The sequence below is a fragment of the Fistularia commersonii genome, chromosome 10, assembly GCF_037954325.1.
Source record: "Fistularia commersonii isolate RoL2024-O1a breed Wild chromosome 10, RoL_Fcom_v1.0, whole genome shotgun sequence".
Classification (NCBI taxonomy): Eukaryota; Metazoa; Chordata; class Actinopteri; order Syngnathiformes; family Fistulariidae; genus Fistularia; species Fistularia commersonii.
Genome location: NC_141293.1, coordinates 14,037,252 through 14,065,079, shown reverse-complemented (window position 1 = coordinate 14,065,079; position 27,828 = coordinate 14,037,252). Strand labels below are relative to the sequence as shown.

The 27,828-nt window shown below is 46.6% G+C and overlaps 2 protein-coding genes across 2 annotated transcripts; one reads left to right on the top strand and one right to left on the bottom strand.

Moving 5' to 3' along the window:
* Nucleotides 1–2,395: 2,395 nt before the first annotated feature.
* Nucleotides 2,396–5,820, bottom strand: dctn3 (dynactin 3 (p22)). Its single transcript, XM_086153864.1, has 7 exons — nucleotides 5,672–5,820; nucleotides 4,558–4,642; nucleotides 4,085–4,171; nucleotides 3,808–3,891; nucleotides 3,627–3,685; nucleotides 3,460–3,519; nucleotides 2,396–3,326 (listed from the first exon to the last, which is right to left on the bottom strand). The coding sequence occupies exons 1-7, from the start codon at nucleotides 5,771–5,773 to the stop codon at nucleotides 3,240–3,242; spliced, it is 564 nt and encodes a 187-aa protein (XP_086009990.1). The 5' UTR covers nucleotides 5,774–5,820; the 3' UTR covers nucleotides 2,396–3,239.
* Nucleotides 5,821–6,063: 243 nt separating this feature from the next.
* atg5 (ATG5 autophagy related 5 homolog (S. cerevisiae)) lies at nucleotides 6,064–26,057 on the top strand. The gene is made up of 8 exons (XM_086153863.1): nucleotides 6,064–6,168; nucleotides 8,109–8,320; nucleotides 10,445–10,572; nucleotides 10,652–10,730; nucleotides 10,823–10,985; nucleotides 13,583–13,677; nucleotides 18,924–19,041; nucleotides 25,098–26,057. The coding sequence occupies exons 2-8, from the start codon at nucleotides 8,213–8,215 to the stop codon at nucleotides 25,232–25,234; spliced, it is 828 nt and encodes a 275-aa protein (XP_086009989.1). The 5' UTR covers nucleotides 6,064–6,168; nucleotides 8,109–8,212; the 3' UTR covers nucleotides 25,235–26,057.
* Nucleotides 26,058–27,828: the final 1,771 nt, after the last annotated feature.

Here is a 27,828-nt window from a genome sequence, read left to right as displayed (position 1 = left end):
CATCTCAGTCTGGCTTCTTTGACCTTCTCTCCAAAACATCGAGTGCTCTTTCTTTGATAGACTCATTCCTGATCCTTTCCATTCTCGTCCCTCCTAAGGGAACTACAGCATTTTCATCTCTGCAACCTATAGTTCTGCCTACTGTCTTTCTGTCATTGTCAGTGTTTCTTGTCCATACAGCATTGCTAGTCTCACCACTGTCTTGTACACCTTTCCTTTCATTCTAGCTGATAGTCACATAGTACCCCTGACACTTTTCTCCACCCATTCCAACCTGCTTGAAGCCGTCCCCTCACCTCTTTTCCACAGTCTCCTTTTCTCTGGACTGTTGACCCCAAGTACTTGAAATCCTCCAACTTCTTGATCTCCACGCCCTGTAGCCTCACCGTTCCACCCGGGTTCCTCTCATTCCCACATATATGCATCTAACTTTCATTCCTCTCCTTTGCAGTGCATACCTCCACCTCTCAAGATTTTACTCAACCTGTTCCCTGCTCTGACTACAGATCACAATGTTATCTGCAAACATCATTGTCCATGGAAATTCCTGTCTAACCTCATCTGTCAGCCTGTCCGTCACCACCGCAAACGAGATGCTCAGAGCTGATCCCTGATGAAGTCCCATCTCACCTTGAACTGCTGTTACCCCTACAGCACACCAAACCACCGTCTCACAGCTAGCATACATGTCCTGCACCAGTCTAAAATACTTCTCAGACATTTCAGACTTCCTCATACAATACCAGAGTTCCTCCCTTGGCATCCGGTCGTATGCGGTCTACAAAAGCGCAGTGCAGCGCCCTCTGATCTTCTCTGTACTTCTCTATTAGCATTCTCAAAGCAAATGCTGCATCTGTTAAATAAAAAAAGTAAATACAAGATTCATTAATTCAGCAAAACGACTGACATTATTACAAGAGGCAACAGTGTTAAGGTGGTTGAGCACTTAAAAAGGGCCTTTTCTAAAACCACCACTGAATATTCCATGGATATTATGTTAAGCAACAGGCTCTAATGTTTGAGGTAGCATCATTGGTTTTAATGAAAGAAAAACTTGTAAAATTATTTCAAACTAAAGAAAAAATGTTTTATTGTGATATCTATGGTACTTGAATTGTTATTTCTCAGTTATTAGCAACCAATTAGTTGCCTGTATGGCAGCTCTGTGTTGGCGTTACGGCTTTAGGTTTCCTTTGTAAGCCTTCAAGGCCACTGCAAATTTGCTCTGAGACAGTGGAATATCAACCTTGGAGGCAAGTAAGCATTGTCACAAACTCAGATTAAATCAGTTACTGATCTAATCCACCAGATTAGACATTCACTGTTGGACTATGAATACCACAGTCATCCTCCTCCTTGAAGAGACGGGCACTTCTCAAGTTCACCCAAATGGCGCTCGCTAGCAACATGCTAAACCTCAGATAGTTGAATGTAAACATATGTACTTACATTCATGCTAACGATGTGTGATATTTAAACAGCTTCCTTTAGACTGGTGTCGCGGTAGAACCGGTACCACCACTATCACATCACTTTTTGAGCTAGCTAACAACTGGAAGCTAACAAGCTAGGACATGGAAGCTAGGTTACAATACGGCTAGCTCTGTGATGTGACGGTTCAGGAGGGAAAAAAAAATTTACTTGTCCGAAAACTCTCTCTGCTGTGTGGCTTAAAGGAACGCGGCTCTGCTAATTTCCCCCTAAAATCAACAAATGTAAATGATAAAAAAAAAAAACATTGACCTTAAATGTTTCACAAACGCCTAAAACCCTGCCGGTGACGCTCTCATGTCACCTGACTGAAAGAGAGGCAATTCATTGGTTCTTCTTCCTAACAGGTTTGATAAAAATAAAAATAACCTGTTTTGTATTCAAAAATATAAAACGCATAACTCGAGTAAGCTGAAAATCATGTTGTCACTCTTCATTGTTCAATTTAATTTGTGGGTCTTGAAAAAAGGCCTTGTAGTGTTGAACATATAATATAGTTCACATATAGAAATAAAGTTCTCAGTTACAATTGCAAGCTAAATTTACATTTAAAAATGTTATCCTAGAGTGACCATTCTTCCATGAGATCCCATGAATATCTAAAGAATTTGATTATCAGGGTGTCAAAATGTGTGTTCTTCCGCATCTCTATTGTTTTTGTGCCTCTCTTGGTGATATCACCGCTTCCTTTTAGAGTGGAAGTGTCTGAGTTTCACATACAAGAATTTCAATATGAAAAGAATCCTGAGAAGAAAGTCTTTTGAATAATCATGAGGTTCAAACTGACATCTATGCTCTGACCAGGAGATCAGACAAGCCTCAGGAAATAAACTTAAAAAATAAGCTAAGTGAGATAACAGGTGTGTAAAGAATGCTGGGGTAGTCACAGACCAGACAGAAATGGTAAAGTCAAAGAGAAGCAGATATTTATTGAATCAGCTGCAGTCAGGCTGGACGACATGTGATTCTCAAACCTCAGAAAGGGAACAACTGTAGCCTTGAGCGGTGAGGGCGAGGAGGACAAATCTTGTGTCTGTTCCATGGGGGGGGATTCAATACGCGAGCACAAAACGCCCTTCTGTCTGGGAATAAATAAGGAGGATCTTCTCTGCGCTGTCTGGGCCCTTCCTCGCGACACGGGCAGTGACTTCGTCCAGACGACTGATGAAGAGTCACAAGAAGTCCAGCTGAACGTCATCGCACTTTACATGGAAACTGTACGGATGTTACCTACAACTATACAACAGTCTCTGTTCTGAGACCCACCAGTCGAGAGCCTGGAGACATTCTTCTGACCTCTAAGGGTGTAAATATTAAAATATCAAGCACAGCGGACGTCAATTCTAAAAGACATTTCAGCTAAGAGCGAAGTCCATAAACAATATGGGAATCCATGCATTTCATTCATCAATTCATTTATCACACATCGAGAATTCATTACATTAACATTTGAATTAAGTTGCTTCATTGAATGAAGTCTGAGCTTTTGACTTTCATGCTGCTTGTTGTCACGCGCCTTGAACGTCGAGCTATCTGATTATTAGGTTTCGCCTTTTACACCAAAACCAAAAATGGTAAACCGCTGGAAATTACCGATCCATTAATCATTCCATATGTATCCAGCGCGAGTGCTCTGCATGACCCATCTTTACAAATTGACCTCTGTAAAGTAAGTCGGCTCCACAATGAGTCCCTCTTCATCTTCGTCATCATGGATGTGTGTGTGTGTGTGTGTGTTTAGGCGGTGTCTATTCCACAGGCCGGATGCCTTTTGCTTCCTCCAGCTTCCTTAGTGTCTCGTCCCACTGGGTGAACTGCTTGGACAGCAGGAACATCTGGCAAGCAGAGGTCAAAGGTCAGTAGCCTGATCATCACAGCGACTGTGAGAGACCCGGGTGAACCAAAAGTCAATTCTTGGTGTTTCATGATTTTTCACAAGCTTGAATTTGAAAGAATGAGGAGAAATACCATTTTGTTATATTCCTCAAAAACCTTCTTCACTTCCATGGACTGGGTGTCCGTTTGGTCCTGGAGGAGACACATAGGGACATCAGATGAAGACTTACTCATACCTGACGTGATATATAGAGTTAGAGGTTACTCTGAGGTTCTGACCAAAGCGTCCTGAGAATTACCTGCTCTTTGATGTGGATCTGTGAGAGGCGCTGCAGTTTGGTGGCATGCTCTGGTACATCTGTCACAACACACACACACACTGATGGGTAACATCTTCAACAAGGCAAATTCAGCCATTTCTTTGTCTCTCATAATTGTGAGCTGACACCGCCGACTTCAGACATGCATTCGAGAGCTCACCTCTGATGTAGGTGCTGTCTAGCAGCGGCTGTAGGCTGCTGAGCTGCTCCAGCAAGGCAGCCTGGTCGAGCAAGAAGTCCTCCTCTGGGGGCGGAAACACAGCTGGATCAGACCCAGACTCTCTCCTGGATGTCATTCAACTGGGACTTTAAAGCACAAACTATTCCGGAATCTAAAACTATGAATTAAACTATTTCCTATTTTCCTAGACTGCTTATATCAATAAATGGTCACAAACATTCCTGAGAGGTGTGCACAGCGGTTTCATGGATCTGACCTGCAAGGATGAACTCCAGCTTCATAGCGTCAGGGAGGGTCATGTGATCGGTGAACTGGGGGTCCAGGTACTTCATTAGGTCCTCGACTGCAACACAAAACCAAACCCCGTTTGAATGCAAACTGAAAACAACCGACATCTGCAATTTCCTTCGGGATTAATAAAGTTGTTCTTATTCTTATTCTTATTCTTATCTAGCTGGTAAATGCACAAAACCACAAAATTATTTAAACAAAGCAATTCAGGCTTCTCCGTCCCCCCAGAAGCACACATGAGGAACACTGTGAGTGCTATGATTTCATTTCCAAATTCAACTGGGTTAAGCTTTGATTTTAACTCAATTACTAATAATCAACTTCTTCTAAATGTTCAAGCCATCATGTTTTTTTATTTCATCTTCAGTGTTCATGTAGGGGAACTGAGGGTGCACTGTTTGCTGGAACAAAATTTTAAGCGGATATGAGGCGTCTCACTCTTCTTGTGCAGGATCTTGACTCGCTCCCTCTTGTTGGCCGTATTGGTCAGACCAGCCTGAATCCTGGTCAAAGATTCTGAGCACTGCAGGAAACAGGAAGAACAGCAGTGACCACAAGGGAAATAGTTTGTTTTGAAGCCCTTTACCAACAGCTGCTTTAAAATATGGTGCATGGACATGGAGCCTGCAGTAAGGCAACAACACATATCAGGAAATTCCTGCATTCTTCTCTTGCAGCAGCAAGAAGTCTCTGCTGACTGCGACTTCTGCTTCATGAGCTGTGTGTGTGTGTCAGCGTGAGTGGAGGAGGGGGATCTCAAAACAGTTGGTAAACACCATCACCCCCCCCATTGAGTATATAAACATAGAGATTTAATACAAAACTCAGATGAGTGGAAATGAATGGCTCTTTGTTTGGCCAAGACTTTTTTTACTTTAGCTAAACACATCACCTTTGAAGGCAAACAAGGTCTGCTTTAATTCCCTCTGCGCACAATCTTCATTGCAACTTCACCGTTCTGAGAATAACATCGGACTGACGTCAACTTATCCCATGACAAGGCCTAGTTTAGCCCTTCACGGTGGGAGAACATTTGAAGCCCGTTTATATCAAGAGTGTGACCATAATTCAAGACATAAACATGAAAAACCATAGGCCCTCATTGGTTAACTGTAATGATTGTGGTTATTGACAAATCATGATTGTGATTATGGACAAAAAAAACGTTAATTTTTCAAATAATTTGCATAGTCGTTTGATCTCAAAAGAGTCTGAAGTAACAATTTGCCAAAGTTAATTTCATTCACATCGTCTTGTCGACACAAAGCATACGACCCTATTTAGGAATTCAGTTGTGAAAGTTTTTGCACCATAAATCTAAATTTTGCATCATAAGAATGAACAAATAACAAGCTTCGCTGCAAAATGGTTACTGCTATGAGAACTAGCTCCAGTCTTTTACACGAGTAAAAAAATATTATGTGAACCAGGGCGTTCACCGGCGACCGGTGACAGAGCCGAGTTAGCTGCTCCATGCTAGCTGCTCCATGCTAGTAGCTCGCTTTCGTCTTATCCCTCCCACAGCTCAGAATGGACTCAAATCGGCGCCCACCTTCAACGGCTTCCCGCTTTTGTTCCTCTTGTCACCGTATATGCGACTCTCAAGCGTCTGTAGACGCGTCTCAAACGAATCCGTCCCCAAGATCTTCTCCATGACAGCGGCTACCAGCGGACACCAGGAGCGACGCAAACACTTCTCCGATGACGTCACCGTGGCGGCGTTGCATGTTGATGACGTTACACTAGCTGCAGAGGGTTTTTTTTTTTGACATTTTTTTTTTTAAAGAAGACCAATATTGAAAATACGCAAACTTCAAAAATCATATTTGGCTGTCACAATTGCAGGAATATAATTGAACTATCTTTAAGCCATCTGGGTGAAAAAAAAAAGTTTGAAAATTGAAGTAGTAACTGCAACCTGTCAATAGGGGTCAGGGTTGCGCAGCGATCGCATTTCCTCAATCGACTTCTCTGTGACAGACGGGAATGACAGCGCCGACCGTCACGGCCCTTCAGACGCTCAACCGGACTGCAAAACACCGACAAACAGTAAGAACTCATTCTTTTCCGCCCCCGACACGCACACGCCACGGGTACGTGGACGGTCGCGCCGCGCCGCACCGTGCCGCACACCTTGTCGATGCCCTCCCACCCGCCCCGTTTTCCACGGGGATGTTTTCCACTAGCTAGCTTAGCACAGCTTGATAGCTAGCTACGGCGTGTGGCGTCGATCCGGCTCGTTTGACGGCGTCCCTCGCTGTTTCAGAGGCGCCCCAACTGAGATACCCTTCCGCGGTGACATTTTAAATAAATTTGATAAGGAATCTATTGCCAAACTGAGAACTATGTCGCTCACACCATCTATACTCCCCAAGGCAAAAGCATAACATTACCCATTTAAAGAATTATCGAGGTTGTAGTTTAATATTGAAGATAATATTTGTACATTTTGTGAAGATAGTAAACCACTGCAGCCTGTAAAAAGTACATAGTTTTTGGGCTAAAACTCAAAAATGGATGGAAGAAAAATTATAATGTAATATAACATTTGGTTTACTTTTAGGAAATGAAAGAGATGAACTCTGTGTCAATGTTATTTTAGGTTTGGCCAAGTTTTTCATACACAAAACCAGGATGCAAACATGTCCCCTTAATTTGGCCTTCTCTAAAAACGATTTTGAATTATAAAAAAAATCTAAACAACTCAACTTGACAACAAAATCCAAAAACAAAAAAAGTATAGTTTTATGAATGATATTCTCTTAGATCCATTGAGCTAAATACATATTGTATTCCCCTTGCCACATTTTTTTTGTTTCCCAAATTATACATTTCTCAGGCCTTATACAGGCCTTTACTTTTGTTTACTTTTACAGTTAATTGATTGTATGCAAAATTAGCGTCTTTATGTTTCCTCATGCATGTTAAATGTCATTGATGTGTGACTGAATTTAGCCATGTGTATATGTTTTTGTTTGTTTAGATCTTATAAGTTCAATAAAGGTTAAAAAAAAAGCCTCCTTCTGGAAAATAAAACTGTCTGCTATGGGACAATGCAATGGGACAATGGGACTCAACTGCAACGCAGAAACTCCTCTGCAGCTTGTGGTGCCTGAACCTGCAACACCTGCATGACTTGTGACGCGTTGCTTGCATTGAAAGTACTTATGAAGTTTTACTTTACATCGGTACTGCATATTATACTATGGTTTACTTCAATACCTGTGTCTCCTTCTATTTAGCATGAGGGGCCTTGTGTGGACACAAGGTTTGACAATGCTTAATATTTATCCACAGGGTTTCCTGCCTAAAATGAGCCGTACAGAATCCAAATTTGATATACATTACATTACAGTCATTAGCAGACACTTTTATCCAAAGCGACTTACAAAAATTGCAATTCAATAACCGGAAATCCAAAGTACCAGCAGTCGTTATTCAGAAGTCACCACTCTGCCAAATTACCATCTCAAAACCATACAATATAACAATATATATTAACAATATAACTGCACTCTCACATGAGGTGTTTTTAAATGTGCAGGAGGTGCAAACCACTGAACACCAGACACAGGAATAGCTTTACACACCAACCAACTCACACACCAATAACACTTACTTATCTAATTCCCTCATCCATCCATGCATCACCTTATTACTTAAACAGATGTTGCACTCTGCTCTTTGTTTTGTTTCCAATGTTCCTATCTTGTCCTTGTTTACCGCCAAGGCCATAAAAGGCATAGCTGCCAGTCATGCTTTCAACAAAATCACTTTGCATGCCAATTATACTTCACTGATTGGCTACAAATTAATATATGAGTGATAATCTATGTGGTATCCTAATACTGCCTTAATATAAAGTAGTTTCTGAAATTGTTATGTAATTTGTACTTCAGTCATTGCACAACGAGATGGAATGCATATGGACTTCAAAATGCTGAGCTTGCTCCTCAGACTCTGATCTGTTCACATCTTGCTGCCTGCAGGAGTCCCTCTGACGCCGGACGCCGCCCACCGTGTACACCGCCGCAGTCCTCTATGTGGAGGAAGCAGCAGCCGTATTGCCATCATCACCTTCATCACCACCATCATGGCAGATGACAAAGATGTGCTGAGAGACGTTTGGTTCGGCCGGATCCCCGCCTGCTTCACTCTGAACCAGGATGAGGTCACCGAGAGGGAGGCGGAGCCATACTATGTACGTACACAGCGCCGTCCGTCCGTCCGTCCGTCCGTCCGTCCATCTGTCCATCCATCCATCCATCCATCCATCCATCCCAAGACAGGACCTGAAGGTCTTTTACAATGATCTGAACAGCATAAGCTGAGAACACTATTTATATACGTGTGTGTGTACATAGATATATATTACCCTCAAATCAGCCTTAAAAGACACAGATATTCACTTTATATGTTTCATTTTATATTTTATCATCATTATTGTTATTATCTAATTATTTAGTAAATACTAATATTACATAATGATAATAATAATAATAATAATAATAATAATAATAATGATGATAACATGTATTGGTCATGTGTTTGCATTCTGATATTTGATTATTATCAGCCAGATGGCTAATGTGTTATTAGTAGCATATCAATCATAATCATATAATAGCTGTGTGACAGTTCTTTATTTGTCATACGTTTTTTTTATGGGTTTTAGTAGTGTATTATCTTCAGCTGGGTGAGTGTTGCGTGATAGTTGTGTGTTGACACTATGGTAGCTACAGTCAGGTCAATAAGTATTTGATCCCCCTGTGATTTTGCAAGTTCTCCCACTTAAAAATCATGGAAGGTTCTGTCTAACATTTTCATCGTTGGTGCATTTCCACTGTGAGATAGAATTTAAAAAAAAATATCAAAATCACATTATATGATTTTTTTTAGATCATACAATTTACATTTTAATAGGGTCAAATAAGTATTTGATCCCTTGAGTCAAAAGATTGTAATGTTTGGTACAGAAGCCTTTGTTAACGATGACAGAGGTCAAATGGTTTCTATTTTGGTCTCATTCGACCACAAAACCTTCTGCTATGACTCCTCTTGACCCTCCAGATGGTTCCTGGCAAACTTCAGACGGGCCTTGATATGGGCTGACTTAAACAGGGGAGCTTTTTGGCGATGCATTATTTTAAACCATTATGTGTCAGTGTATTACTGATGGTAGCCTTGGAAATGGTGGTCCCAGCTGTCTTCAGGTCATTGACCAGCTCCTCCCGTGTAGTTCTTGGCTAATTCTTCACCTTCTTCATTCTTCAGAAAGCTAACAACCTCAATTAGGTGCTACTCAATTAGAATGATGAGCAGAGTGCGGTTGGACGCTTTAAAAGCAGAGGAACAGGTCTTTGAGGGTGCAAGTGGTGTATTACATATGTGATGGTTGTGTGAATTCTATCCTAGCTGTGTGTCAGTTCTGTAATAATTAGATGGCGGTTGTGAGTCACTTTTATAATAGTTACATGGCAACGCAATGTCAGTGGTGTGTCAACTGTGTTAGTTTTGTGTCAGTTGTGTATTATTTATGTGATGATTGTTGGTGTTCATGATCCTGAATGTCTGCTCACATTTGTAGGTTGAGCCAAACAATGTCAGCATGTTATGTTCTGTCCTCCAGAGGTTTGCGAATGTGGCTAATTGCTAATTTGAATGCCTGCATAAAACCTGCTTTGGTTGTCATAGTTGTCAGTGCTTTTTCCGGGGGTTCTACATAATCAGCTGATTTGGTCCACCTGGATGCACGGCTGCCGCCCATGGCAAGCAATCAGTGCCGAGTTAAAAGCTTCGCTTCCAGTGAGGTGGCTCAGTGTTAGCTTAGCGATGTGTGTGTTTAAGTTTTGTGTCACTTGTGTATTAGTTATATTGTGGCTTAGTGTTAGTATGCCAGTATGATAATGCTTGTATTAGTTGATAGTAGATGGTTGTGTGTTTGCTGTTTGTCACTTGTATGTAAGTAGTTGTTAGTGGTTGTGTTATTTGATGTTTGTATGATAGTTGAATGGTAATAGTGTGGTAGCGATGCATCAGCTGCATATATCTTGCAAAACTTTAGGCCTTTAAAACTATTAAATTCAATGTCTACAGGCATTAAAAATTTAAATACACTTGATGGGAAATCACATTGTTATATACAATTTATTTTCATTAGGCTATATAAACATTTAATAATTATGATAGGAATTGTGTATTATGCCTCTGTGCATGAGGAGTTCTCCATCTAGTGGGGGAATGTTGGTATTTAGCTGTTTTTTCATCATTTGATGGGTGTGTGTTAGTTCCAGTTGTGTGACAGTTGTGCCCCCCCCCCCCCCAGCTGCTGTTGCCCCGGGTCAGCTACCTGACTTTGGTTACGGACAAGGTGAAGAAGCACTTCCTGAAGGTGATGAAGGCCGATGACGTGGAGGAGATGTGGTTTGAGTACGAGGGGACACCGCTCAAATGGTGAGTAAGGGGGGGGGGCTTGAGGTCCTGGTCTGGAGGTCTTCAGGTCTTGATGTGACCTGGTGTCTCCTGGTTCCAGGCACTACCCCATCGGAGTCCTGTTCGACCTCCATGCCTCCAACACCGTCCTACCCTGGAGCATCACTGTGCACTTTAAGGTCAGGGATAGGCAGATAGCGCCTCATTGGCCGGTAAAGTTCATGTAGTGATGGTTACATCTGGTGATTGTTGTTGTCGTCCCCTCCTGCAGAACTTTCCGGACGGCGACCTGTTGCACTGCCCTTGCAGCTCCGTCATCGAGGCCCACTTCATGTCTTGCATCAAGGAGGCTGACGCACTCAAGCACAAGAGCCAGGTGGTCAACGACATGCAGAGGAAGGACCACAAGCAGCTGTGGATGGGCCTGCAGAACGGTGAGGGACACATACACACACACACACACACACACAAACAGGTAATGAGAAAAACCCACACGGAGACACTCAGATACAGAGATACACAAACATGTACACATGTAGCTAAAAAAGTGTATATATATCGAGAGATATATATGAATACACATACATACACACACACAGTTGCAGTCACTCATGCATGTATAAAAATGTGTGTGTGTTTCCCTTTTTGACATAACTGTTACACTACTGTGACAAAGCAATTTCCTCTATGGGGACAGTAATAAAGTTTCTTATCTTAAATACAAAGACCCAAAGATAAAAAAATTGTGTTTAAATGCAAAGATCTCTCTCGCTCTCCTCTATATATAGATATATCTCTTTAAAAATACACATGCATGTGTAAAAATAGACGTGGATATAGATATATAAATACACAGTCATGAATGCAAAAATATGCACACAGTTCCAAGAACACACACCCACACAAATGCAAAGATACACTTCATCGGTCACTCGAGTGGGACTGTCCTTCCATGCTAGGCTTGTCTCATTTGTGGCTCCTAAGGTGTCTGTGGAGGCCGATCCCTGACCCAGATATCTTCAGTGTGGTACTATAAGGTGGAAGCAGTAGATGTTGTTAGAGCCATTGGCCTTATGGTGATGCCGCTTTGCTTCTGCAGCCTGGTGGCTTACAGACTCAAGATGTGCTGCACCTTTTTGCACTGCCTTCCACCAGCGGTACCTGCTTAGCGCAAAGTCCTCCCATTTGGAGGATGTAATGTTTAGCCTCTTCAGGTTGGTTTTAATATGTTTTCTATGACCCATTGGGGACTCGCTGTCTTTCTCCTCACTGGGAGTACAGGGTCTGCTGCGGGAGAAAGTTGTTGGCCATGTGGATGACCTGGTCGCATGGTGATGGTAGTGATGCTTGGCGTGTTTGTCTCCTCAATAATGCTGCCGATGTTGGTGCACCATCCATGATGGTGGTATGTCTTACCTCAGGAGTGCCTAATACAGTGATCATGATCTACCGGTCGATTGCAAAGGTAGTGTTGGTAGATCGCATGGCATTAAAACGTAGACATCAGCTTATCATCTTCAATATGAAATTTGTCACTTGACTGACAGTCGGTCTGTCCAATCTGATGTTTTCTGACACAGGCGTCACTGTGCTTGTGCACATAACGACGCGATCCAGCGAGTTAGCCTCCAATTTATGTCTTCTAAACTTATTGGTATAAAAATGAGTGGGGGAGCTGGACCAAGTTAAAAGACTAAAACGTATCACTTCCATGCGAAATGGGAGGTGGACTTTTCTTTTACTATGTCATTTTCAAAGTGCGTTCGCCTCGTCTGCCATCGCTATACCGAAAAAGGGAAATGTGGAGCGGCATTTTCAGACCGTTTATACGCTGACTGCCTGCCAAAAAGTGAGCTGAGAAAGGTGAAGGAACTAAAATCCCAGCTGTCAGGACAGCAGTCATTTTTCTCACAGCTAACTTCAACTATGCTGCTGACTCCATTAAAGTAATCAGAATAAGGTATTTACCAAAAAAAAGTACTCTTGTATTGTGCCATAAGGGTTCATGCAGTTATGCAAGATCCACAAACATATATTGTGTTAAGTATACTCAGATATATAAATATATATTCAGCATTTTTAGTGGAGGTAGATTATTTTCACATCGTCGTTTGAAAAGTAGCTCACAAGGCGAAAAAATGTTTGCAACCCTGTCTTACCTTACCTTTGGCTTGAACCTGCTAAGGTTGAAGATCCTGCTGTCAGTTCCACCTCACTCCTGCACATCATGCTAGGCTGCCCCCTTGTGGCCATCAGCTTGAACTGCACCCATGCCCGAAAGGGACCCTTCCCTGATTGGCTGCAAGGCTTTCATATGACAGCAGGGCATTGGACTCCTGAGGTTGGGGCAAGCAGCTCCCAAGGTGTCTGCAGGCGTGATGCTGATGATATCACTTTCCCTTTAGCCAATCAGCTGTGAGCGCCCACACAGATGCATTTTGAACAGACTGTGAAGTAAAAACATGACTGGAACCAAGTCACACAAAATGGCGTCAGATGAAGTTGTGTGTGTCTGAGACGAGGTTTGATGGACGCGCCAGGGGAGGAGCAGCGGTAGGATTTTCAGCCCCAACCGTCCAATCAGGGGAAGGCCGGCTTGTATGGCCCTGTACGCCTGGGAGTGAAAGATGTGAGCTTTTATTTTGGCAGCTGGGAGGCTCCTCTTGATTTATCGAAGCACTGAGCACTCCCCTCTGAGGCAGGTCAGGGAGAGTGAAACCCCACCACACGCACGAGCTTTGATGAAAGCGAGACATGAAACTTAATCTCTCGCCTCTAAAACGGGAGCAGAAACTGAGAGAGGAGGCTTTCAATCAGGGGCCGGCGGCGTGTGAAGCGGACGCCAGGCGCCGTTTTGAAACCTGCACATATTGGACCGAGGCTTTACCCCCCCCAAAAGTTCACCCCGAGGTGGAGACGGGAAGATGATGGGTGGGGTAGAAACCTAGAAACCGCCCTTTCAGTGCTGGAGGGGCGGCGAATGAAAGGAGCTCGTAAGTTTGCTAACATGTCTGTTTCTGTGCAACTGCAGATAAATTTGAGCAGTTCTGGGCCATGAACAGGAAGCTGATGGAGTATCCCACTGAGGAGGGCGGCTTCAGATACATCCCCTTCAGGATATACCAGGTTTTTAAACACACACATATGCGCGCTTAAAGACACACATCACTGTCTGGGGATAAGAAATAGAAAGGCACCAAGTACAAGTCTACAAAACGTTGCATCAAAGATATCCCAAGGAAGTTACTGAAAACTCCGCTAAATGAAAGCAGATGTTTGGCGAATATATAAAAAAAATAATAACCTCAAAATATGCAAGTTATTGAGGGCAGAATGATGAAATATTTGAAGGGAATTAAAAAAAAAAAATCACAAAAGCCACTCGCAAACCACTGTTACTTGAAAAGAACTATATTCCAAAAAGTCCCCAAACCAAAACATAAATAGCAATAAAATATAATTTCATAAGAGAAAGACTGATAAAGTATTAAATTATTCTAGAAATGTTCCAAAAAAAAAAAACAGGCCAGAGGTATAAGTATGGCTCTCAGGGTGACCAATAGATGGAGCCAGAGTGCTGCGTTGTGCCTCCAGGCGAATTAACCCTGAGTATCCCAAGTCCATGAGCGTCTGGAGGGCAGGTGGACCTCTCTACAACCCCACAAACCCTCAAAACAAACTGAATAAACTTTATTTTTATCTCATGTCTCAACTAAATCACACCCTGCTCTTAATCAGTGGTTAAGAAGTATGTAGGAATAACCAATAAATACCCCGGGGGTGGAGGGGGGGGGGGGCAGAGCACCCTACAGCCTGGGCCGAGTCCCGTCTTTGGGCCTGATGGTCCAGATGTTTCAGTTGGAGTTTAGTCAGTGTCTCGCACTCGCCATGTGACCCTGAGTCCACGATCATCTTTGAGCGCGTACACGTCGTACACGCACAGGTTCACCATCACGCAATGGTGACGTCCCTTGACTTTTGCCCTGGCACGGGTGTTTAACTGAATGCAGCAGAGCGGTGATGCCTGACCTAACAACCACTCCCGGCAACAGCACGACGCAGTCACCGCGTGCTTCCCCTTTTCACCCCCAGCGTCTCCCAGGAGATCACAGATGATCTCTGAAGCTGTCTCTCCACTTCTTGCCGTCTCAGAGGCCTGACTCAGGTGAAAAGTCCGTCTGGAGGAGACGGAGAAAGGGAATGGGGGGGAGATGATGAATAAGCGGCTGGGAAACATTAACGTCCTCTGTCTGTTGAGGGGGGGTTGCAGATGAGAGCAGAGAACAAGTTTGACGCCTCCCAGGACGGGGAACGTCTAAGGATCCCCGTGGAACGAGCACTCTTGGAGGAGGAGGATCTAAATCACATCTCGTGGAAGCAGACGGGGGGGAGTCTTGTCCACCCCAGGAAAAACATCTGGATTTCAAAGAGATATTTACTAGCAGATCTTCACTTCCCTTCAGAAGACACAAACAAAAGAACAATCTGCGTTGAGTCAAAATTGCGAAAAACAAACAAACAAAAGTCATTGTGTTTTTAGACTGAGGAGGGGAGGTGTGAGGGGAAACAGACCAGGAAGAGGAACGAAGCAGCAATGTGGGAGCAGTTAGCCGTCGAGAACATCGAGGGAACATCGTTGGGGAGCACACACCTGGCGGGTTTCCACGGCCTGAACTTCCCCAAGCCTCCTGAGATTTGACCACAAATCACACAAGTCCACGTCCCTCAGAGTGTGCAGCCCTTGTGTGTGTGTGTGTGTGTGAAAGCCCCATGGCCTGCTGGAGATGCCATGGTTCCCAGAGGGGGGGGACTGGAAGCTGAAAGGGAGAAAACATGGCTGCTGTTTTTGGGGGACACTCCTCTTCCTGTCCTGGAATCAACCAGACATTGAAAAAGCTCCGCCCCCGGCCCCGCCTCTGACGCCGCTTCCTGTAAGCCCCCATCCCGTCCCGAATTTGTATACCGATGCTTTCATGCCAGCTGTCACAACACATCACTGCGCCGCCTAGCTGTTACCATGGTTACGCTGCAGTGACCATTTCAAACCGAAGGCTTTGTGGTTGTTGATGGGCCGGTTCAAGACACACGAGCATGGGTGTGGGTTTCACCGTTGCAGGTTGGGAGGGTGGTTGATTCCTTGTAATTCTATTTTTAGATACAGGACCAAGGCAACAAATTAGTCATAGGCAACTTGTTTCTGGGGTCACCGCGCCAGCTGCCATGATGGCAAAAGTTTGGGTTTGACTTGTCAGCCGAATAGAGGACGGCCAATCAGAACACCCGGAATCCAGGTAAGGGGGTTCCCTCAGGAAGACCCAGTGCTTTGTTGGCACGGCAACCCAACACTTCTAGACGTGGTGCGCGGCGCAGCTCACTTGAAAAGTTAACTCTGGAAATTAAAAAAGTGGAAAAAAAAACACCTGCACTGGTCAAAATAAAGCAAGCAAAATATACTCTGGCCACTAGGGGGTACCAGACGCGCAGGAAGGAGGGAGGCAAAGAGAACAAAGAGGCTCGCCAGTCACCAAGGATGACTCAACAGGAAGAGGTCGTGCACGCAGAAAGAAGGCGCACACACGCACGCGTGCGCGCCTTCAAACCAGATGCGATCTCCAGTGTAAATAACCAATGTGGCGTTTGATTAACGACGGCTCTCCGTCCAGATGACTTACGCCCCCCCCCCCCACCACCACGTCCTCAGGCGAGGACGTTTCAATTTCCTCCCCGTTTAATCGCCGCCCTCGGCGCCCGGGGGGGGGGGGATCTTCTTCTGTTGCGTTGGTTCTTCAGGTACCACCTCTGGCCCCACCCCCTGACTCAGCGCTGACACATGACCCCTGGACACCCCAGGCCACTGTCGCGTAGATTTCCGGAAGCTGCCTAATATGAACAAATTCAGTGTTTACAACCTGGCAGATATGTTGCAGTGGCGTGTGTGTGTCGCCCTTCCTGGAGGTTTTGCTTTGTAAACTGTCAGACGGGGAAAAAGTGAATGTTCACTCTGCGGGGTTACCAACGCAATGATAAATAAATAAATTGGATAAAAGTGTGGAGGAAGCAGGAAATGTGCAGTGGCGCTTTGTTTATAAGAACAGGTCAGGTGAGACACGTGTGTGTCATAAGCTGTCAACAGTGTTCTAAATAAATACATATCAGGGGCCTGGCGAGTGTTTCCAGTTTAAGGATTAGCATCGTCATTGTTTTTTTTATGCGCTAGAATTAGCACTCACTGTTGTAGCAGCGGGGTTAGTCTTGCCGGTGTTTCAACTTTACCATTAGTTTTGCCAGTGTTTCAACTTCAGCCTTGCTTGTGTTATATTATCCTTGCTGGAGTTTTCGCGCTAGGATTAGGCTTGCCAGAGTTTCAACCCTGGAATTAGCATTACTGGTGTCTTTATCTTTGAAATGAGCCTTGCTTGTGTTTTAGCTCTATGCTAGTGACTCAGTTCTAGGATTATCCTTGCTAGTGTTTCATCTCTAGAATTAGCATAGCCAGTGTTTTCAGCTCTTGAATTTACTTTGCCAGTTTTTTTAGCTCTCGGATTAGCATTGCCAGTGTTTTTAGCCCTAGGATTAACCTTGCCAGTGTTTTTGCCTCTGGAGCTCCACCTCATGATGATTACATTGTGTCCTCTTGTAATTGTAACCTTAAATTAGCCTCAAATGAGTTGCGCTGGAATTGAAAGCTACAATTTTCATGCCAAGGGAAGATTCAAAGGGCAATGACTATAACAACATTGGCTAATTGTCACTTCCGGGGTTTGACATGCCCCATCCTGAAGAGGTGATCTCATCGCTATGGCAACAGGTTCATACCCAAAGGTGGGTGCGTGTCTTTAATGGCAGCTCAGAAATGCTAATGATGGCCCTCGCTGGATTCCAGTGCGAGGCGGTGATCACGTGTTCCCAGGCCGTGTTCGCACTTGCGAGTCCCTCTGCCTCTGCCAGAAATGAAGCACTTCACCAACCGATCTTTTCTCGTTGACGCCACTCGAGTTCTACCCCCCAACCTTTGGCTTCTTCGCTAATTGGCTGTGGGCGCAACACGCGTCGACACGACACGCCGTTAGCAACCGCTAACAGGTTGATTACCAGGTCGTTAGCAAACGCTTTTGCAGCAAAAGTCTAATCCTCTGCACCAAGGCAAAAGATTAAGGCGCCACGTCCGCGACATGTAGACGCATCTCCCTTCCTGTCCGAAGAGTCCACAGATGGAATTTTAATTTGGAAATGGAGTGTTCTCCGAGTTCAGCCGAGACGCTTTCTCTCCTCGCCACCTCTCATTTCTCGGAAACTAATATTGACTGACAGCGCCCCCCCTCCCATTATTTCACCATCACTCAGGCAGATTGAATCCCCACCGTCAATTAGACGCCGTCTTGAGTTCCGCCGCTCTTTTCAGTGGGGCGCGAACGGAGCCCAGCCTTCTCTGACACTGTCGCCGCCGTCCCTTTGCCGCGCTGCCAGCTAAGGTGTCAAAGCAGCTGAAAAGAAAGTGTCTCCATCCAGGTCGTATCACGCCTCGCTCTTTGGCAAGGGGAAGGGATCAATGGCCGCTCCTTTGTATTCCGCCCCGACTCAATTATTCATGGCCTGTTGAAAAATGCAAGGCCGTAGCTGTCACTTAGCGCACTCTCTCTGCTCCGTGCGCCCTGCCGGTGACTCAGTCTTTCTGTGTAACCCGAGCGTCTCCCCCCCCCACGGTGTGTAGTTACCGCTGGGCCACCCGATACTGGCCCGTCCCGGTTTCCTTTTCACAGCTCCATGATTAGGCCCTATTGTGTGTCGGCGTCCGTTTGACACCTCGGCTTGGGTGTCGTCCCAGAGCTGGCGAGGGGGGGGCGAAGATACCGGAAGCGTCCGTCACCAGAGCTCGCACTTGTTCCAAGAAAGGCCCTACAAATGGACCAGACCACTTCCTTCGGTCGTCGCTGACCCGACAACTAGACTTAGCCAATCCAAACACAGGTCTAGAAACTGCTCTAGAACTTCTGACCTGTGACTTTACCCTGTCAGCAAGCAGAAAAAAAAGGATTTAAACTACAATTAATGTACTGCAGTAATACTATGTATAATACCCCCGCCCCTTTTCAAGGGTTAGGACTGGAACATTCTCAGACGGTAGAATCAATTCTGTGAAAATACACAGAGAGACAAGTGCAAAAGTATAAATCTGTGGCTCTTATTGTGATAATCCAGGACTTTTTTAAAAAAAAAGAAATAAAAACTTAAAGCATCAGGCTGACCGCATAGGAGAGGGGGTGTTTGCAGAGCGCGACAGCAGAAAACTGATTTACACACATAGTTAACAGGGTGTTTGTGTGTGTGTTTTTGTGCTACTGCGTTTTTCACAAGTCTCGTCCCGGTTCCAGACGCTGAGCGACAGGCCCTTCATCCAGAAGCTGTTTCGTCCCGTTTCAGCTGACGGCAGCGCCCACACACTCGGCGACCTCCTGCAGGAGATGTACCCTGCTGCCATACCGGCGGACGGTACGTACACACATGGGCACATTGTCTTGACTAGCATGCTTTTATCTGAAGACTTGAACAGGAAAGCTGAATTTTGGGCTCTTGGAGATGCGCGGAGCTTCCACCTGCACACTATGGAGAGTCATGTCGGAGATCCACCCTGTCCGATAACTCTCCGGCTGTGGGGTGGGGGGGGGCAAATTCCGGCTGGCCTCGGAACAAGTGAACAAAGACGAGGGAAGAGGAGGAGGTAGATGGTCGGCAGATAGACAGCGAGGAAGGGCAGCACAAAGGCAGGGTGAGGGGGTGGGTGCCTCAGGAGGTCCACCCCAGCTGGAGATCCGGGGTGGACAAGTGAGATCTCCAGGAGGTTTTGGTCAAACGGGAAGTGTTGAAGTCTTATGGTCACCAGGGCTGGCCCGTACCATGGGGGCAAATCACGGGGGGGGTTGTTCTTTATCAACGGTTCTGTTTGTCGGCACTCATCTTCATCGTCAAGAATCGGTTTCCTTACGTGACCCGTGAAAGGTGGCGTTGCAGCTGCAGCAAGGGGGGGGCAGTCTAAACAGAGGAGGAGAGAGGAAGTAGATAAGGAGACAATAGCGCAGGAGGACAGAGGGCCCGCAGGAGACTCACCTGCACTCAGGAGACAGAGGCCATTAACACCCCCTCATCTGTCTGCCCCCCCACCCCCCACACACACTCCATTCACTTTCAGTACCCCACCCCCACCCCAGAAAATCCCTCATTTCTAAATCCTCTCTTAAACACGGCTCAGTGTCCCGCTTCACACAGGAAGCACACACACACACACACTCACACACCTGATGAGTGCGTAAGTGGGCCCGCTGAGTAAAGTCACCCTTGACACACGCACATACATAAACACCCCATGGGCCAGAATTATTCCCCGAACTTTCTTGCATCAACAGACATTATACACCACACACATACACACACTCATTCAGGTAACCGGCGAAGGGGGGGCAGGAGTACATTGAGTGTGTGGGTGGGTGACATTCAGAAGAGTACAAGCATGCAATTTCACTCACACACACACACACACACACATGAAAATTGCTGTAAATCAGTGCTGAAATGCTAGCAGGTGTGCTAGCAGGCTGCGCCATTATAGTTATATTACACTACTATTTGATTACTATTACAGCTTGCAAAAGGTTGCAAGAGGCGTGCCGTGGCGTGCGCCCGCTGGCCTCAGTGCTCCGTTTCCACTCCAACCGTCGCAGGTCTGAATGCTCGGTGGGTGCCGACGCCAGGCGGGGTATCACATCCTCAATTTTCGACCTTTCTACACAAACGCACGCGCGCACATCCTCCTACGACTTTGTTGAGGCCATCACACCTTGGAGGTCCTGCTGGACCTTCTTTGATGCACCATCTCTCGCTCAGGTGTCTCCAGCACCTTTCTTTCATGTCTGTGCCTCGCTGTCGTGGTGAAAGTGCCCCCCTCCCCCCACTTTATTGTTTGGCTTCTGCCTCTTCCTCGTCTGGCAGATTATCGCAGTGATAGCCAGGGATGATGGCGGCGTGTTTGGATTACAGGCGTGTGTGTTGATGTGGAGGCGGTGGAGGTTGTTTGGGAGTTCAGAGGATTTTCCCCTGAGCCTGCTCACCGCCGGGCTCCAAGATCAGAAAAGGTAAATCAGGGGGGCTCCGCCGCTTTCTGATCCTCTCGCCGTCAGTCAGACGGCCCGTCGCCTGGCGTGTCTGACTGTCCCGCCAAACAAACGGCTGTTGGTCCCCATCGGAGGGGGAGGGAACGGGGGGTTTCCCCCGACTCATTTTTGAGCAATTTCAGAAATGTCTGCCCCCTCCTTCCCCCTCCCCACACTGCAGGAAACAGCGCTATCAGGTTACTGTTAGCGCTGGTCAGTGTTAGCAGGGAACCTGTCCCCCAGCTCCTCCCCAGGTGGATCATCCGTTATAATCAAAGGATCTAACCGGTCCGGGCCGACGTCCTCGAAGCTCCGCCCCTTCCTCCTCCCTCCACCATGTGTGTGTTTTGGTAGGTTGCATCAGGACCCATGTGCTCCTCATATGGGTCGGCTCATCTCGTATGCGTGGGTTGTGGTTGCCGTGCGTGGGTGGGGCGCCTGTAATCACAGACAGGCGGGGAATTCAGAGCAGACGCTTGACTGGAGCCTTTTGTTGATGGCGGCGCGGATGGTGTCCACGGCGACCTGCAAACATGGTGTCCGGCGGGGTTGAAACCAGGGGGGGGGGGGGGAGGGCACCCAACCATCCTCCTCCTCTGTCCCCTCGTTTTTCATAAAACACATTCATCCATCCATCACGATGCACTAGTGTACGCAGCCGGATGAGAGAGGAAGCTGTGCTTTGTTGATATTATAGATCAGGGTTCTGTCCTACTTTCCCTCTGGAGATGTGTGTCGCGAGTTGTTTCTGTGGGAGGGTCTGCAGGTCAAGTGTTCGGTCACAGGATCACATGACCTGCATGGCTGCCCTTCCCTCGTTCTGATTGGATGGTCCCTGACCAGTTGGCGAAGAGCCGCTGGCAGAGCCAGGTGTGAGCAAGGCAAAGCTCTCCTCCGAAACACCAAAACCCCCCGCCCACACACACACACACACACACACACACACACACACAGGCACAATGAATATGACTTATGGTGAAGCAGCACTGTTCTGCTGTTGATGACCAGCTGATCCTACATCAGTTACAACCCACACTCAGTCAAATACTTGTATTTTAGTGGCAATTGTGTGTGCGTTTAAGGAAGGTTTTTTTTTTTTTTTTAAATTTCTTTTTTCTTTTTTAAAAGTTGCGCTAAAAGTCGCAACTGCGGTAACGAATCAACGGTCTGGAGCTGGTGGTTGCTGCAGCTCAATAAGGTGCTAGCAAGTCATAGCTGGCAGCACAGACCAATTTTTAGCACGACTCCTTTCCGTGCGGGTCCTGGAACAGTGGTCCTGAAAATGCTGCGTCGACTTCACATTTACCCTGCTTGTCGGCGTCTTTGCCTAGAGGGTGAGTTGTCATACTAGCAAGGTAGTTCCCCGAAACCTCCAATGTTTGATCATGAATCAGACAGGTGCAGTTGTAGCGTCCCCCGCTAACTAGCGGTTGACCACTGGCTGAAGGCGTTGATGGCTTTTGGAAAATGAAGCGTGGTGGGCGGCGCCTTGCGGCTATCCTTCTGGTGATACGTGTTGGCGTTCCAGAGATACGTGTCGGCGCTGGCCATAACTGTCGAGTCAACCGGGGAAAACACCTTGACGCTCAGATGAAGCTCGTGCTCTGATATGGTGCATTGGTCTGTATAGATGATTCCGCTGCTTTGAGGGCATGTTGGAAATTGCAGCGTCGTTTTTTTTTTTTTTTTTCTTTCTTGTCGTCAATGCCAGATTGTCAGTAAAAGGAGCTGCAAATAGTTTTTTTCTGCTAAAACGGGCCCCACCAGTCGAGCCGCATCGCCACATCAGAATGGAAAGCCCTTGTTCGGGCTCTTCCATTGGTTGGCTCACCTGTCAATCAACAGTTTGTTCACACCTGTCAGATTTGGGAGACTAATTTCTAATCCAGGGATGAGAAAAACATGTTTATAAACTGGATACCTCAACAAGTCGCGTCTGTATCCGCTCAAAAGACAGGAAATCACCATCGCCATGGCAACTGAAAGCATTCCCCCCCCCAAAAAAGGAAAAAACACGTCACATGGAGCTCCCCCTGCAGCTCCATGTAACCAATGGCCAACATTAACATATTTTTGGTGTGTGTGTGTGTGTGTGTGAGAGAGAGAGTGCAAGGGGCGTGGCCAAATTAATTTCCGCTGTTTCTCACAGAAAAAGTGAGTGAACCCGCCCTCTCGGGCATGTGTGTGTGTGTGTGTGTGTGTGTGTGTGTGTGTGTGTGTGTGTGTGTGTGTGTGTGTGTGTGTGTGTGTGTGTGAGCGAGAGAGTGAAGCAGAGAAAGTGAACTCTCGTTTTTATTGTAGTTTCTCAGTGTTAATCATCTCATTAAAATAAAGAAAAACAAAAATACCATCTGATAAAGTAGTTGAGTAAAAGAACTGCAGTTACTACAAGTACTGAATACATGTTAAAATGAGGTGGCGAATAATAAAAACTACTTTGTGAAGTTGACAAAATACTACGGCGTGTATTTGTCAATCTCTCCTCAAGACCGACACTCACACACATTGTCCGGAATCACTTGCTGCTCCCTGATGCTGCGGAATCACAATAAATAATCAGATTAAGATTACGGTCTTCTCTGCACGCCACCCATGATGGTGCCCCAAACTTCAACTAATGGAGCCCCATGTGATCCCCTCACACACACACACACACACACACACACATTGACATGTTCCCCGCAGCGCTCCCGAAGCACTAGGCGCTACCATTGCACTAATTTCAATACGTTTTTTTTTTTGTTTTTGTGTTTTTTAAATTCCTTCTTCTGCGTTTTCTGCGGCAGCTGCCGGGCGGAGCCTCGTTGCGACAGTCATTCAACGCTCCGCCTCAACCGTCCTCCTGATATTACGTGGAGCCCTGATGTGCTGCGGCACCGGTGGCGAGTGACAGCCAATCCCGAGCGGGCGTGGGATCGGCAGACAGATAGGCGGAAGGCGGTCACTGTAATTCGTGAGAAAGTGTCACCTCGCTTGCAAGCGGGAAATTATTTAAATGGGGGAAACGTCACAAAGGAGATAAAGGAGGAGGGTCCTCCCTTCCTCCTGTTTCCTCTGGACCAGCGTTGATAATCTAATCTGGTCATACAGATTAGAATCAGTCGTATTTTGAAATTGCTCTCTCTTTGCCTTATACTCAGGTGCCCACTCTTTTCTTGTCTTTCCTCGCTGGGCGTTTTTAGGTCTTCTACACAGGCGCTTGGATATCGGAGGCCTGAGAAGGCCTCTTCTTAATAATCCTTGACAGATTAATTGATCTACCATCTACTTCCTGTTAATTCTGTGCTATTAATTTGGAAAGATATCCTCATTTATATGATCACTTCCTGGTGTGGCGAGGCTTTACGTGCTGTCTTTGCGGCGTGTCTTTCATTTGGGCGTCGTCCATCCTCGCTCGCGTGCTCCTACCCTGCTTGGCGGTGACATCACTTCCTGTTGGCAGGATCAAGCACGAGTGTGTGCTGAGAGTCGAATCCACACGACACTCCGAAAAAATGAATTGTTCAGTTTTGTAGCGTTAACTCAGCGCCGAGGCCCGTCGTCTCGGGGGCGGGGGTGAGGCGACGCACTCCGGTTTCTGAGTGTCATCCAAACACCTCGCTGCTCTGTTCGGATTCGCCGCCTCTTAATGGCCATGGGTTCACAGCCTTTCGGTGGGACGGGCAAGGCCCATGTGCATGGACAACCACCTGGCCAGGCACACACACACACACACACACACACAGACGCGAATCTTCAATTTTTCAGAGCGAAAGGTAAAAGGTTGAAATCGTCTCAATCTATGACAAACACACACCCAGGCTGACAGCCACACACTTTCTCCCTCACACACACACACACACTCACAGCAGCCGCCACTGTGGTCTCCCACCTCAGCTAACCGCCTCCTTTCCTCGCCTCGCTCTCTGCTCCTCCCCGTTTCCTCTTTTTGCCTTCTTCCTCTCATCGCTTCCTTCCTGCCTCTGCTTCGAAGGTCTCCTCTTCCTCATTCCTCCTCCTCCATCCTCCTCCTCCCGCTGTCCGTCTACTATCTGGACCTCCTCCAGGAGCCTCTGTTACCCTGGAAGCGTCTGGTGATTGACAGAAACAAACTCTGTTTTTTTTTTTTTTTTAAAACCACAGAAGGATCTGAAATAGATTTGAACAGCGGGTGAGTTGTTCCACGCCGCTGCCTCCCAGCCGGAGGGTTCCAGGCTCAGAGTTCTCCGGGGTTCTCCATCTTCAGTCCTGGGACTTGCTCCAGAACCGTACGCACTTCCTGGTTCCCTCCCAGAGGCAGGGCTCATTCGAGACCATGCAAACGGCGCCTGAAACAACTTCTCCTACTCTTCTCCTAGTGTCTCTGTTGCGAGGCTATGAGTTCCTCGGTTCTAACGGTAGTTGTGTGTCTCCCCCCCCCAGGTGTGGAGAGGCGTACCCAGGTGGTTGTCCATGGCATCGAGCCACTGCTGGAGACGCCGCTGCAGTGGCTCAGCGAGCACCTCAGCCACCCGGACAACTTCCTGCACATCTGCATCGTCCCCGCCCCCAGCGACTGAGGCCCCGCCCCCAGCAACGGAGGCCCCGCCCCCTGCTAACTGAGGCCCCGCCCACCCCGATGGCCACTCTGGACTCGCGGACTCTCGGAGGAGACCGTGGTTCGGGAGGGTGGGCCCGCCGCCATCTCGCCTCCAACCCCTTCCCCACTTTCGTCTGCAGATGGCTCGATCCAGGTCGGCTCCAGATATTATGTCAGATGGCGGTGGCAGCAGGTAGAACCTGACTAGGCGGCGCTCCCGCCCTCCTCGGCACGGAGCCTTCGCCTTTTTGTACCGGGGTGGATTCACACTTTCACTCCTTTTAAAAGACAAGGGGCGGCTGGGGGGGGCCTTTAGATTTGGTTCGGTCCCACAGCGAACCGGGACCTCGCTCTCGCCACCAGCCGCCACCCCCCTTTACCTTCTAGACTGAACTTCCTGTTGTTTTTTTTCTTGCCTTTTTTTTCCCCCACCTTTCCTTTGTCGGCGTTGCCGTCGACACGAATATTCAAAATAAAGGTTGATTCAAGAGTTGGCCGTCCAGTGCTGCGTTCACTGCACGCTGCCAGCGGGGATTTTTAACGATACGTTTAGAAAGGGGGAGTGGCTTCTTAATAAATGTCCCTGTGTCCTTACTTCCTGCTGTCCTCGTCGTCTAGGGGACAGACTGCTGACACTCTGGTTGTGTCAGAGGTCGAAGGTCAAGGTCGCCTGGCATCTCAACTGCCAGACGACACACACACACACTTTTGTGGTTCTGTTTCTGGGTGATGTGTGTCATGTTCTACGAACCGTCTAACCATTGGTGTGTGTGTTTATAAGTAATTACAGGCATTATTTATTACCCCCTGCAGGTGTGTGTATTTGCTCTCTCTCTCTCTCACACACAAACACACACATATACACACACACACACGTCTGTTGTTGCTGAGCCAGCGTGCTAATTCAAAGTGTGTGTTTTGTCTGGGAGTGATGTCACACCCCATGCCGTCACTCCAGGCCTCCTGGCCGCCAGGACGCTGGCGTCTTCATGGCGCTGAGTCAGGACTGGGGGCTTGGCGTGGGGTACACACCGTGTGTGTGTGTGTGTGTGTGTGTGTGTGTGTGTGTGTATATATATTATATACAGACGCTGCCATTCTAGACAAAGTGATGAAGAGTGTATCATCCGGCTGACACACACACACACACGTACGCAGGCGTTATAGTGGGATTTCCCGGGCCGCCATGTGACGTTTGATGGGAACCTGAGTGAGGCTCCGCCCCCTGCCCCAGCTACTAGCGGCCAATCAACAGCTTCATACTGGTCATGTGATCTGCCATGACACCGGGGGTCGGTGAAGGGAGGCGTGGCTTCTGGGGGCCACAAAGACACACACTGAAATCAGATTGACCCAACACACACGCACACTCAAAGTCACCCAAATCAGAAACACACACTCAGCCAAATCAGAAACACACACAAACACACTCAAATCAGAAAGACACGGAAACACAATCACTCAAATCAGAAAAACACATACACACACACATACAGCCAACTCAGAAACACACACGCATACACATACATACACACACACAATATAAAATCAGAAAAACACACACAAACACACTCAAATCGCACCCTCCCAACCACACACACACAAACACACACTCATAATAAGAAACACTGGGTTAAAAATACATTCACACACACTCAGACCAGAGAAACACATACTTGATTTTGAAACACACAGACACACCTGGCATATTTATGTGAATAATTTTTAGTTTTTATTTTAAAATTATATGAGGTTTTTCTTTTTTGTGAGGTTCGAAAAAATTTTTTCCCAATGCTTTTCTTTTCAGAGTATGTCACGAATAACAATAATAATATTTTTATAAAGATAAATTGATATAGATCTCAGACTTTCAATATATTTTCTTTCAAAATAAAAGTCCTACTAGATGTCATGTTTCGGGCCTGCTGATGGGCAGTAAAGGGTTAAACAGCAGGGGGCAGTTGTGTAGTTTGTCACTGTGCGTGTGTGTGTGTGTGTTGGCTCTTAATTGTTATCAGAGCAATTCTCATCACACTTTGTCCTGGTTGCCGTGGCAATGGCAAACACGCATCTGTTTGTGCCAATAATAGGCAAAACTTTACCGGACAACAGATTTTCCAACAAATTCCCCGAAACCATTGTGCAGTGTGATAAACACAGACACACACACACACACACCCAGACCACAAACTACACTCTCCAACTCCCCTCCATCCACGACAGTCCTTCCGATTCCATGAAGCCACAGCGTTTCGTTCAAAATGTGCGTGCACACACCCACACAAACACACACGTGCGCGCGCTTTTTGCTTTAACAGCGTCCCAGGGGGCCGTTCTGCAGAGTATCAGACAGCGGACATCAAGAAGATCTACAGATGCGAGTGATTAGTGATGAAGAGGAAGTCATGAGTGTGTTCTGCCTCTCAGGACGCAGACACACACACACACATGCACACACACACACAAACTTCTTAAAATATGTTGTCATTTTAAACTGTCACACATTTTCTCAGGCTGTGCTGAATTTTCTCTTTGTGTTCATGTTTCCGTGCATGTGTGTGTCCGCATGTGTGT

What these genes read in the sequence shown, in the direction of transcription:
- atg5 (XM_086153863.1), top strand. Translation starts at nt 8,213, where the DNA reads ATGGCAGATGACAAAGATGTGCTGAGAGACGTTTGGTTCGGCCGGATC. An exon ending in GTGGATGGGCCTGCAGAACG is followed by an intron (nt 10,986 to 13,582) that starts GTGAGGGACACA and finishes GTGCAACTGCAG; the next exon opens with ATAAATTTGAGCAGTTCTGG. An exon ending in TGCTGCCATACCGGCGGACG is followed by an intron (nt 19,042 to 25,097) that starts GTACGTACACAC and finishes TCCCCCCCCCAG; the next exon opens with GTGTGGAGAGGCGTACCCAG.
- dctn3 (XM_086153864.1), bottom strand. Translation starts at nt 5,773, where the DNA reads ATGGAGAAGATCTTGGGGACGGATTCGTTTGAGACGCGTCTACAGACG. An exon ending in AGACAGCACCTACATCAGAG is followed by an intron (nt 3,686 to 3,807) that starts GTGAGCTCTCGA and finishes GTGTTGTGACAG; the next exon opens with ATGTACCAGAGCATGCCACC. An exon ending in AGATCCACATCAAAGAGCAG is followed by an intron (nt 3,520 to 3,626) that starts GTAATTCTCAGG and finishes TGTCTCCTCCAG; the next exon opens with GACCAAACGGACACCCAGTC.